Source organism: Pelophylax lessonae (genome assembly GCF_965119305.1).
Source record: "Pelophylax lessonae genome assembly, chromosome: 7".
Taxonomy (NCBI): Eukaryota; Metazoa; Chordata; class Amphibia; order Anura; family Ranidae; genus Pelophylax; species Pelophylax lessonae.
In genome coordinates, this window is record NC_138774.1 from 198,022,007 (window position 1) to 198,035,326 (window position 13,320).

Genomic DNA, 13,320 nt, shown 5'->3' on the forward strand with positions numbered 1-13,320 from the left:
CCTAAGTTCTGCAAGCAATAAGCTGGTTCCAGCACTGATTTCTGAGGGTTTATGATCCAACTAATCCTTTGAAGAAACTGAGCAATTCTGCAGACGTTGGCTGACGGGGTCTGAGCTGATTGTTCGCTCAGCAGGGGGTCATATAGGTGTCCCACAATGATAATGCCCTGTGAACACAGCAGAACAAGCATAGGGGCTAGCATCTTGGTGAAAGCTTGAGGTGCAGAGGACAGACCAAAGGTAAGGGCAAACCGGTACATTTTTGAACTTTTCCCTGGTATCCATAAAAGAATGATTAAGAAATGGAAGTCTGTGTCAGGTGAACCTTGTATGTTTGTACTTATGAACAACGAAGGCAGTGCGGCAGGCACTTGCTGCCTTAAGAGAAATTGAGAAAGTTTAGCTGAAAACACTTACTCCAGCCAGTCAATTTCCCTCCAGCATCTGCCAGGTATTATTAGCCAGGGTCATTGAGTGTTCTCCTGAAAATAGTGCCAATGAGCACACATTTTTTAAGACTGTAGATATCTAAAAGCCATATTAGCTCAGTTTTACAGTCAGTATACCAGACTGTCTTCCACTTTGCACATTTACTCTTTCATGGCTGACATGCTTTGACACTCTACCCAACTTTTTATTTTTTACCTAGGGGACCTCTACAAGGCTTAGTTCATTAAAATGTGCTAGGGGCAAAACTCTTCGTAATGATTTTAAGCAAACTCTAGTCACTTTTCACTTGCTATAGGTTACTGCACTTATCATACCTCCTGATTCCCCACTAGACCTTAAACTCAAAAGGAAAACAATCTCATACAGCTTACTTTTATTCTATATCCTGCTTTTAAATTCACTACAGAATATGATTATGTAAATACAAGAATAGTTAGAATTATAATGAACGGTCAAAGCACAAGAAAAAAAGTTAAGTAACTGGCTTATATGTGCCCTGCTGTGTTGGGTAATATGCATGCCACATATGCTAGCACTGCAATTCTAACAGGCTCAGTACAGCTGGAATCACAGAAGGCTTAAAGGTGTGTGGCGAGTTCACTCATTCATCACTCATCCTCTGAAGCCTCTATAGGACACACTCCGCTGACATTGACACTTCTAAGGTCATCAACATTATATGCCAGGACACAATTTTGTTGTATGTTTTTCATTCCTCCTTCACTACATGAACACCACATATACACAGAAGCATCCAATTTAAATGCAACTGTCGCAAGAGCTTGTGAAAGATTGCAGATTTGCCAACATGCTGAGAAATCACTGAGATTGTTCAGCAACAATTCACCTTTGTTGATATAAAAGCAAAATAGGTTCACCATGTGTGGACTGGATTTCAACTTTACCAAGATAGTAAGGTCCAGGGATTTTAGCCACAACAGAGTGAAAATGGGATTTTTGTCTTACCATAAAATCCATTTCTCTGATGTTCATTGACTGACACAGCTCCCAATCTTCTTAACCATTGGTTTAAACTGCCCCCTACAGGAGTAGGACATTTGGCAGGAAAAAAGCTTGACTATGCCTATGGATAGCCCCAGGGGGTATACTCCCACTATCAGCTATAGGCACTCAGTATTGCTACAAGCAGTGTCAGAAGAAATCCAACTCCACAGAGGGGTGGGTGCTGTGTCTGTCAATGAACAAAGAAATGGATTTTACGCTAAGGGAAAAAAAAAAAAAATCACATTTTCTCGATCGTTCATTGACGGACACAGCTCCTGATCTTCTTAACCACAGGGACGTCCCAAAGCAGTGTTAAACATGAGGGGGTGGTAACAGCAGAAAAAAAATTTCCCAAGGCTAAACCATAGCCAATTAGGTAACAGGAGCTCAACCAAGCACTGGAGCTCACCTGAAAAAAACAATACACCCTCAAAGAGGACCAGGTCCTCTAAACAGCAGCCTACAAAACTTTGCCGCCAAAGGAAGCGTCCGCAGATGCCAACACATTCACTTTATAAAATTTTGTAAACGTGTGCACAGACAACCAGGTAGCCACCTTGCAAACCTGCATCACTGACGCCTGATGACAGAAGGCCCAGGAGGCACTATGCGCCCTAGTAGAGTGCCCCATAACAGGAAAAGGAGGAACCTGATCCTTAATTGAATAGGCTTGAAACACCATCTGTGGTCGCAGCAGAAGCGGACAACCCCTTCCGAGGTCTGTCCGTGAGCATAAATGGTGAGTCTAACTTCCTAAAAGACTCCGTAGCTGCAAGGTAGACCCTAATTGCCGGACGACATCCAAGGCAATTTCCTTAGGATGCTTTTGCCTGGGACACAGGGACACAAGGAACACAATGTCTTCATTCAAATGAAAATCAGAGACAACCTTTGGAAGGAACGACGGACAGGAACGCAGAACTACCTTATTTCTGTGAACCACCAAGTAAGGTGAACGACAAGACAACGCCACCAGCTCTGACACCCTGCGCGCAGAAGTGATTGCCAGCAAAAAGACCACCTTCTGGGATAACGTGAGCAGGGGAACCTCCCTAAGATTTTCAAAAGGAGGCTTCTGGGGGACTGAAAGCACCAAAATTAGGTCCTAAGGCGGCAATGGAGACTGCACCGGAGGAGCAAAGTGTTTTAACTCCCTGGATAAAAGTACACATCAAGGAAAGTGTGGCCAATAGTCATTGAAAGACGATCGCCAAGGCTGAGACCTGGCCCTTGACAGTACTCAAGGCCAGGCGCTGCTCAACCCCCTGTTGGAGGAAGGTCAAGACCTGAGCCACCGAAAAGGAGTGAGGATGAACCCCAAGAGACTCACACTACGCAATGTACGACTTCCATGGACGATGGTAGATATTCCTAGAAGTAGATTTTGTAGCTTTTAACAGCATAGGTATCACTAATTCAGACCTCTATCTTAGCACCTGGCTTTCAACAGCAAAGCAGTTAAAGCCAGCGACTGTAAAGCAGGATGGAAGATTGGCCCTTGGGACAGCAGATCTTCCCTGAAAGGAAGTCTCCAAGGAACATTGGCGACCAGCCGTACCAGATCGGCATACCAAGACCAGCGAGGGCAGTCTGGAGCCACCAAGATGGTGCCTCGATCCTGCGCAGAAGTCTTGGCAGAAGCTTGAGAAGGGGAAAGGAGTAAATTAGACCCTAAAGGCCCGTACACACGTACCGATCGTCGGCATACAAACGTCGGTGGACGAAGGATCTGCCGATTGTACGCGTGTTAGTATGGTGCCTCCGACAGATGTCTGCGCACAATCCGCGGACAAAAGTCTTTCTTGCAAACATGAAAATATTTGTATGCCGACACCAGAACGGACGATTGTTCGCCTGTCAGTACACAATTCGGCCGACAGACCGCAGATTTGCAAGACTGGGCATGCTCAGAAAATAGAAAACACAGGGAAAGTTAACCATTACATGACATCACTTCTGCAGTCGGCGGACAAAATTCTTGTGCTATCCTTGTGCTGTCTTTGAACTTTTCAGCAGACACCGACATCCTGGGGAGAAAAGAGGAACATTTGTAAGCCGACCATCGGTACGTGTGTACGGGGCTTAAGGGGCCACCAGCGTGTCTGTAGCGTCCACCAGAGGGTCCCGAGACCGTGTCACAAACCTCTGGACCTGTTGGGACGAGAGGCCAACAGCTAAACCACTGGAGTACCCCACTGAAGGCACAACTGATGAAACGCTTCCGGATGAAGTGGCCATTCCCCCTGGTCGAACACCTGTCAACTGAGGTAATCCACCAGGCAATTTTCCACCCCCGGAATGTGTACAGCAAAGATGACTGGAACGAAATGTTCTGCCCACCTCAGAATGCCGGCTACTTCCCGAGCTGCAAGGACACTTCTTGTGCCCCCTTTGTGATTGACATAGGCCACAGCTGTGGCATTGTCCGATTGAATTTGCATGATCAGACGATCAGTCCAATGATCCAGACAAAGTCTGATCGCTCGGAGCTCCAGTAAATTGATCAGCAGTCTGGACTCTTCCAGTTTCCAGACCCCCTGAGCAGAATCTTTTCTGAGGACTCCTCCCCACCCGGACAGGGTGGCATCAGTGGTTTCCACCATCCAGAACAGGGGGAGAAAGGATTTGCCCTGGCGAAGTGCGGGAGAATGAAGCCACCAGATCAGTGACCCTCTTGTACCCTGGCTCAGCCAGGTCAGATTGTCTATAAACTGTGCATTCTTGTCCCATTTGACCGGAATCTCTCTTTGCAGAGATCCCGTGTGAAACTGAAAACAAGACCGCCTCAAAGGAAGACATCATCAGACCCAGCACCCGTGTGCAAGCTTGAAGGGATGACTGTCTGCTGGACAACAGAGGCTGAATTGCTTTCTTGCAGTTTCTGGAGTTTTTCCAGAGGAAGGAACACTCTGGCTAAGGCCAAGTCCAGAGTGAGACCCAGATAGTCAAGATTTGTGGACGAAACCAGTCTGAGACTCCGCTCGCAGCAGAAGATCGTCCAGGAACCCCGAGACCAAAGACCAAAGGGTAACGCCATAAACTGATAATGCTCCTCTCCCACGGCAAAGCGGAGAAAGCGCTGGTGACCAACACATATTGGAATGTGAAGGTAAAAGTGGGAAGAAGCAAGATGATCCCCCTGATGCAGGGATGCCACTACCGTGGGAATGGGCTCCATTTGGAACTTCTGCACCCGTACAAAGCAGTATATAGCTCCTTGAGGTCCTGAATTGGATGCACCTTGTCCTTCGTCCTGGGGATTGTAAACAGGTTTGAATAAAACCCCTGAAAACGTTACTTAGTCGGAACCAGGACAATCAACCCTTGGCTCAGCAAGTCTTGCATTGCCCAAAAGAGACCCCGTAAGCGGTCTGAGGACAGGCGCAAGTTGGGGGGGAAAAAACCTTTCCGGAGGGTAAGAACAAAAAACTCGATCTTGTAGCCAGACCGTTTGACTTTGTGGACCCACTTGTCCTGTACCAGGGAGGTCCACGGGTCCAGAAAAGGGTGAAGACATCCCCCCACCCCACATATGGGTGAGGGTGTCCCTTCATGCTCAGGGAGCCTTGTCTGCAGGTCTGGAGAAGCCCGCTCTTGGCTTGCCAGACCAGGTTTATTTGGATCCTCCAGAGGCGGGCCAGTAGGGTGTTGATCCCTCGTCTAGAGACCCTGAGGGACGAAAAAACTTCTTATGAGCCTAGAAGGATGGACCAGGTCTACGACAGGGCTGCTTGCCCTTACTAGCCTGCAGAAGAAAGGTACTCTTCCCCCCCGTGAGACCCTTAATTATGTCACTAAGTGAAGCTCCAAACAGGCGATTCCCTAGGAAGGGGAGATCAGATAAGGCCTTCTTAGAAGTCTGAAAATAGGTTGTTGGAAAAAACATGGACTTTAACGGCACTAGATATGTAAAAATATAACAAATTTTATTGATTTCACAACTAAAAAAGATATTAACATGAAAACTTCGCCTCAACAGAGGTGTTGATATGTGTAACCACCATCAATAGGTAATGGTATGTAAATACAATCAAGACAGTAATCACTACAGTAATTTTTGAATACATCACATCAAAAAGATCTCACAGACGATAGTAGGTGCGTGTATTGCTGTCCATCTAGATCGATTGATGTGGTACAGGATATGCAGATAATTCATAGGGCCAGATTGCTCAAAATGTTCGCTTGAAACAGCTTCTTCTGGAACTACTAGTTCACTGCTCTGAGTATACCCAAGATGCATCAACATGGTAAAAGGCAAGAGCCACAATGTGGGAAGGTGGAGTCTGCAGGCAGGAGCGCCATGAAAGTAATGATTAGAAGCAGGCGCAATTCGTGTCCATGCACATTATCCGCCAAACAATACATTTACTCAGTAGAAAACTCTATAGAGCAGGTCTGTTCAGCAGGGGGGATCAGCGAGTATACACAGCATAAATTGCTGCCATTCTTAGAAGTCTGGTTCGCAGACCAGCATTTAAGCCAAATAACTTGTCCAAGGACCACTGCAAGACAGCCTCACAATCAGAGTAGTAGTAAAAAGCTGGCCTAAGTGCCGAACCAGCCACAGTGTACATATGGCGGGCCACAGCCTCCGCTTTTCTGTCAGCCGAGTCCCTTAAAGGCCAGGGACTCCTCACCTGGAATCAGGTTTGCTTTGTTTAAGCTAGAAACCGGAGAGTCCACCACAGGTGGGACAGTCTACTTTTTGAACAGGGAGTCCTCATAAGGGTACCGCATCACAAAATGCTTAGGGACCTCAAGGGGACGTTTTGGACAACCCCACTGTTTAGGGACAATTTTGTCAAAGTAAGCGGGAAAGGAACCGACGCCTCCAATGCAGCATCAGCTGCATCCTCCAGTTTTACAGATACAATCAGTGCATCCACCAGCGCCTTTTCATGCGTGGGTACAGGAGCAGAGGAATCATCCTCACTATCTGAGAAATCAAGGTGTGTGGACACAGACCCAATAGGGTAACTCGCGTCTGCGGTGGCCGAATCAGATTCAGGATCTGATGATACGGGACGGTTTTTGACAGCCCGTTTCTCCAGGACCAAATCCACCTTGTAAACCAAAGACTCCAGGGCCACCGTCAGTGCAGTAAGGGATTGTTGGGAAATGTTCTACAGAACCTCCATGAGAAGAAAAAAAAAAAAAAGGAGGGGCCCACAAAAAAAGGTGTAAAAACACTTCCAGGGACACCAACCATGCTAGCAACATCACAGGTTGCCAGGCACAGCGCACCAACCGATTCCATAGCAGAGAGGGAGAGGACCCCAACAGACTCACTACCCACCGATCAGGCACCGCAGTACCAGGTTATCTGCACACACATGCGGCGATCAAGAAGAGAAAGATCCAGGGGCAAAGTGTTCGTAGGGACCAACGAGATGAGGAGGGGGCGGGGGGACGCTGCATGGGAAGGAGAACCCAGGGGTCCAACCATCCCAGGGAGGGGTCCACGTCCACCCCAAAACACTCTAGGGAGAGAGGGGGGACAGCTACATACCATACCAGGAACAGGGTAGGCACCGCTCCAGACAGAAGCTCCTCTCCATCGAAATGAAGGGCTGTCACTCAGGAGGAACGCTGCGTCTCAGGCCGAGGCCAGGTCGTATGTGATCTCACGAGACGTTTAACTCGCTGGCCAGCCCCCTTCCAGTACGACTATGTCGCAGCCGAACCTAGCACGGAGCGGAGGCCTGCACGCGCTTGCTGGCCAGACTGGAGTGACCACTGGATTTTAAAAATTATCCAGATGTCGCCTAGTCCAGCAGTGGATTGTAGATTCTCACAGGAAAAACAGAAAAATCCATTAAAAAAAAGAAAAAATTGCCAGGACCAACCAGAACCCAGCAAGGAACTAGGTCCTTACTCCTGACTAAGCAGAAAAAACAAAGTGCCTATAGCAGATAGTGGGAGTATACCCCCCTGGGACTGCCCAAAGGCGTAGTCAAGCTTTTTTTCTAATTAGTGTTCTACTCCTGTAGGGGGCAGTATAACCCAATGGTTAAAAAGATCCAAAGCTGTGTGTCTGTCAATGAACGAAAAAGAAAATGGGCTTTGTTTGATTGGGTCATCATTTCATAGTTTTTCCTCCTGCGTTGGTACCTCATCCTGTTTTTTTCATCCTATTTTCAGGGCCCTTTTAATTATCTCTGTAGTTTTATATTGCCCACTTTCCTTAGATTGTGAATGGAATGGGACACAAGTTAGGACCTTGTCTGTTCCTAACTGCAATCTGTAAACCTAAAAGGGGAGATCTTTCAAACTGCCAACAGCCATGATGGTCAAGAACTTGCTGTGTGCAGAATTACCCAATCCCCCTTTCAGAAACCATATGTGTTTAAATTATTATTACATTACTCAATAGCATAGACATTTTTACCTGGATTGGTCTTTCCTTTGCACCTCCCTCTCCTCGTCTTTGCAGCTTTCATCCATGGGTTCTCAGCACCCCCTTTGTGCTTTGCCTGGCTTTTCTTCAGAAGACTGGACTCCGAGCTCTGTAACAAAAGAGGCAGAATCAGCCTCCAAGGCCATCACAAAGAAAACCTGTGCTAGGAGAAATTTGGAGGCTGAACATTGCTGACCTCTCCCATTACATTCATGGTAATCTAGATGCTTCATTACTTTCTGAACAAGTACACAGATCAGAAAACTGCACTAGCTTCCAAAGTTACTCCAGGACAGACTGCAAAAATATTTAAGCCAGAAGGTGGTCAATATAAAACAATCAACAGATCTCTTATCTGAATTTTTATCTGAAAGTAATTTTTGGATGTGAAGAATTTTCCTTGCTGTTCCATATTTTCATGACTTCTATAGGTCTGTAAATGCTCCCATTAGCCATTACCTATTATTATACAGGATTTATATAGCGCCAACAGTTTGTGCAGCGCTTAACTAATCTAAACTAAACTTATCTAATTACCAGAAAACACACTTGTCACCCTGCTGAGCTGGCCATACGTTGATTACATTTTGGCCAGTTTCTGATGAACAGGACAAAATTTAAGCAATGAGTGGACCTGTCGACACCCTACCACCAAACATACTTTAATCAGAAAATCTGTAGCATTCTCTAGCCCAGGACTTCCCAAACTTTTTTGGGCCGAGACCCACTTCTGAATCGAGTTATTTTTCGGGACCACTTGCTTGTAATTAAATATTGTAAAGCACTATAGAATTTGTTGGCGCTATTTAAATGCAAATAATAATAATAATAATGCATATTTTAAAGGGAGGGGGATGTTAAATTAAAAATAGCAATTTACTACTTTTCAAATTATTATTGAATACACTTGCCAGATGTTCTAAGTGAAGGGTCAGAAAACTGTGGCATGTGTGGCATATAAGCGGAGTTGTAAGTATTCAGCACCCTCAGACAGTATAAGGCAGGCAGAGGTCAGAAATCAACCACCCAGGACAGTGATCAGCAGGCTATATGACACTCACCCTCCTTCCGCTCCCAGCAGTCCACAGTGAAGGTGAAGCCCCTGTTTGCCCTCTCCAGGGCCCACCACACCTCACCCAGAGTCTCCATGATGAGGAACTCTATGCTAATCTTGGTGTCCTGACTCTTCTCCTTCAGATTCTCTACTGGGGTCACAGAAGCTGCCATGAACTCCTGACACCGCCGGGCCACCTGGTCCTCCTATGACACAGAGGCTACTGTCTCTGCCCGCTATAGCTCAGAGAATCCCGCCGCCAGTTTAGCCACCACCGCTGCCGCCAGCAGGACTGCATAACATACATAACAGCCCACATACCTACTCACTGATGGAAGTATCCTCCTCGTGGGAAATGCAGACCAGCGTCCGTAAACTGTGTGGGCGGGGTCCTGAATCCATCGCCATTTGACTGCTCTGGCTCTCTGCAATTTGTGCTGGCTCGCACAGCACAATTTCTCCCCAGCTTTTTCCAGGTGTCAGGTCTTTGGACCCACTCATTGGTGGCTAAATTTATGCAACTCCCATGCGTGCCCACAGAAGTGAATTTATTCTGCACCAAGATGTGACAAGAACATGCATTGAGCTGCGAATGCGTCACTGGACAGCCAATGTTTCTGTGCTGAGACTGCACTTACTGCTTGCTCCCAAGCACAGAGACCAAGCTGTCAAAGACAGCTCTCAGTAACCACTAACTATCTGTATTCATGGTAACCACTAACTATCTGTATTCATGTGACCACTGTGACAGTCAATTACATAGAGCAAATGATCGCCAATCCTTCCCCCCACCGGTGTACAGACCCTATTAAAGGAATGCAAGGGCTTGGGTGGAAGGGTTTAAGAAGCAGTTAATGATAAATTTGTTTACCTCCATAACCAAGAAATGACCATCATTTTTACCCGATATAGCATTATCTCCACTGCCCATTTTGTTTGGTTTGAAAATATGGAAGTTAGAATTCACCTTTAATATGCTTCTATTATATTTGCAGTTTCTAGGGCTGCACAGTAAAAAGTGCAAAGAAAATCTTTTGATTTCCTTACATATATCAGTGCTGGCTTGTCTAATCATCAAGATTCATTATGAAACTAAATCCATTATATAGAGTGGCCATATAATACAATTATTCCCACCCTAATTCCTCTTCATAGTAATGTCCAACTGGGGCACAGAAAGTCAATTTTTTCTAGCACAAATGCACACTCAGATGATCAAATCTAAATAATGAACCACAATAAGAATATAAACGCTAATTTTTTTTTTGTAAATAAACGGATAATTTCAGCATTCAGTCATAAGGAAACTACAAGGGCTCGTAGAGGCAAACCAGAAACGGTGCAATAGGATTACATTCCTGGGAAGGGGTTGTTTTACGTCAGTTTTTGGTGCAGTGATAAATTCTTAAAAAAAAAAAAATTCTATAACATGCCATACTTGAAGTGACTCGAGCTACATTTCCTTTATAATGCTTACTAAATCAGATTCATTCCCATCCTCCTCTTCCTCTTCTTGTGAATCCATAGATTCTGCCTCTTCATCACCATCAGATTCCAAATCATCCACCTGCATCATAGACAGTTTTAAAAAAAATGACATTAGATATAGATATTATATATATATATATATATATATATATATATATATATATATATATATATATATATATATATATATATATATATATATATAAAAAACACAAAAGTACTAACGACCTTGGAATTAACAGGTTTTCTGCTCTAATTTGCCATAAAATTTGATCTGATCCTCACCTAAGTCACAATAGAGAGACAAACACATTGCACTTAAGCTAAGTCACAAACAATTCTAATAAGTTAACCCCTAGACTAATTACTTCAATGAAAGCTAACTAAGGGTAAAGAGTAAAAAGAGATACAAAGCGATCTCAAAGTATTTAGGCCTCTATCAGTCGACAGACAACTGGTCTATCAATGGAGACAGTTTAGTGCCGTGACTACTCTTCCCAGAAGTGGGCACCTAGCCAAGATGACTCCCAATGCACAAAGCAGAATCCTCAGTGAGGTAAAGAAAAACTTACGATTAACAGCTAAAGGCTTAAAGACATCACTAGAACTGGCAAACATCCATGTTCATAATTCTACCATAGGCAAGTCTTTGAACAGGCAGGGTGTTCATGGCAAAATACCACAGAGCCGCTACTCTCCAAAAAAACACATTGCTGCATGCCTGAAGTTTGCCAAAAAGAGCACCTTTGGAAACCGCAATGCTACTGGGAAAACATTTATTAAACTGATGAAACAAAAGTTGAATTGTTTGGGAAGAATACTTCGCACTATGTATGGTGCAAAAAAATTGGATTTTTGTCTTACTGTAAAATACTTTTCTCTGATGTTCATTGACGGACATAGCTCTAGGTCTTCTTGGCCATTGGGTTATGCTACCCCCTACAGGAGTAAGATACTAGACAGGAAAGCGCTTTATCAGGCCTGTGGGGCAGTTCCAAGGGGTATATTCCCACCTCTTGTTACAGGTGCTCAGTTTTGTTGCAAGCAGTGTCAGAAGAAATATAACCCAACTCAACAGATGGGTGGGTGCTGTGTCCGTCAATGAACATCAGAGAAAGGGATTTTACGGTAAGACTAAAATCCAATTTTCTCTTTTGTTCATTGACAGACACTGCTCCAGATCTTCTTGACCATTGGGACGCCCCAAAGCAGTGTCAAACATGAGGGGTGGGAAAAACAGCATATAAAATTCCCAAAAGGCTAAACCTAGCCAAGCAGATAACAAAAGCTCAATCAGGAACAACTGCAGCAGGAAGGAATGACTGACAAGGGCAAAGCACCACTATGTCTGGTCATTCACCTTATTTGGTGGTTCAGAGAGATAAAGCAGCCAGCTCCGACACTCTGCGTGCAGACCAAGAAGGCTACCTTCTGAGACAATGTAAGCAGAGGAATCTCGCCAATATTTTTGAAAGGCGGTATCTGAGGAACCGACAGTACCAAACAGATCCCACGAAGGCAACGAAGACCGCACAGGTAGAGCCAAGTGGCGAACTCCCTGAACAAAGGTGCGAACCAAGGAATGCGTAGCCAAAGGACGTTAAAAGAAAAATGGCCAAGGCCGAAACCTGGCCCTTGATGGTACCCAAGGCCAGGCGCTGTTCTACACCTCTTTGTAGGAACGCCAAAATTCGAGCCATCGAAAAGGAACTGGGAGAAACCCCTAGAAACTCACTCCACGCAGTGTACGACTTCCAGACGCGATGGTAAGTCTTCCTAAAAAAGGTAGATTTTCTAGCTTTTAACAGTGTGGGGATAAGCGAGTCAGACAATCCCCTATACTTCAGCACCTGGCTTTCAACAGCCAAGCCAATAAAGCCAGCGACTGTAAAGCAGAATGGAAGATCGGCCCTAGGGCCGATCGGTCTTCTCTGAGAGGGAGTCACCAAGGGAAATTGGCGACCAGCCGAATTAGATCCGCATACCAAGACCGGCGAGGACAGTCTGGGGCCACTAGGATGACCCAAATTCCTTCTGCCATGATCCTTTGCAGAAGTCTCGACAGAAATTTCAGAGGGGGAAAGGCGTATATCAGACGGTACTGGCCCCAATAAGCCACAAATGCATCTGGGGGGTCGGCTAGAGGATCCCGAGACCTTGCCACGAATCTCTGCACCTTCCTGTTTAGGCGAGAGGGCAACGGGTCCACCTCGGGAGTTCCCCAACGGAGACACAGCTGATGAAACACCTCCTGTTGAAGCGACCATTCCCCTGGTCCAAGGCCTGTCGACTGAAGTAATCCGCCTACCAATTTTCCACCTGTGGAATATGTACAACAGAGAGAGCTGGAACGAAGAAGATCAACCCACCTTAGAATGCCGGCTACTTCCCAAGCCGCTAGGACACTTTTTGTGCCCCCTTGGGGATTGACATGCCACAGCTGTGGCATTGTCCGATTGATTCCATACCAGACACCCTTGAAAACGAACTGTCCAATGGGCCAGAAAAAGTCTGATCACCCGAAGTTTCAGTACATTGGATTTGTAGTCCATACATCCTGAGCACAGTCCGTGCCCAAGACACCTCCCCACCCAGACAGGCTGGCATCCGTGGTGACCACCGTCCGGTACAGGGAAAGGAAGGATTTTCCCTGTCGAAGAGCCGGAGAGCGAAGCCACAAGAGTAGGGACCCTCTTGTACCCCGGCTCAGCAGAATCAGATTGTGCATTCTTGTCCCACTTGGCAAGAATCTCTCTCTGCAGAGGAACTGCGCAAACAGAACCGCCTCAAAAAGGTAGATACCATCAGGCCCAGCACCCGCATGCAAGTCCTGTGAGACGACTGACTGCTGGACAACAGAAGTCATATGGCATCCTGCAGCTTCTAGAGCTTGTCCAGTGGAAGAAAAACCCTGGCTGAGGCC

The 13,320-nt window shown here is 45.8% G+C and overlaps 1 protein-coding gene across 1 annotated transcript in view; it reads right to left on the bottom strand.

Annotated features, from left to right (window-relative positions):
- EHMT1 (euchromatic histone lysine methyltransferase 1) overlaps positions 1-13,320 on the bottom strand; it is a 250,480-nt gene that overhangs the window by 126,412 nt on the left and 110,748 nt on the right. The window contains exons 7-8 of the mRNA XM_082263745.1: positions 10,387-10,476; positions 7,847-7,964 (exon numbers count right to left, since the gene is read on the bottom strand). Of these exons, the coding sequence (XP_082119871.1) occupies positions 7,847-7,964; positions 10,387-10,476 (208 nt within the window). The remainder of the gene's footprint in view (positions 1-7,846; positions 7,965-10,386; positions 10,477-13,320) is intronic.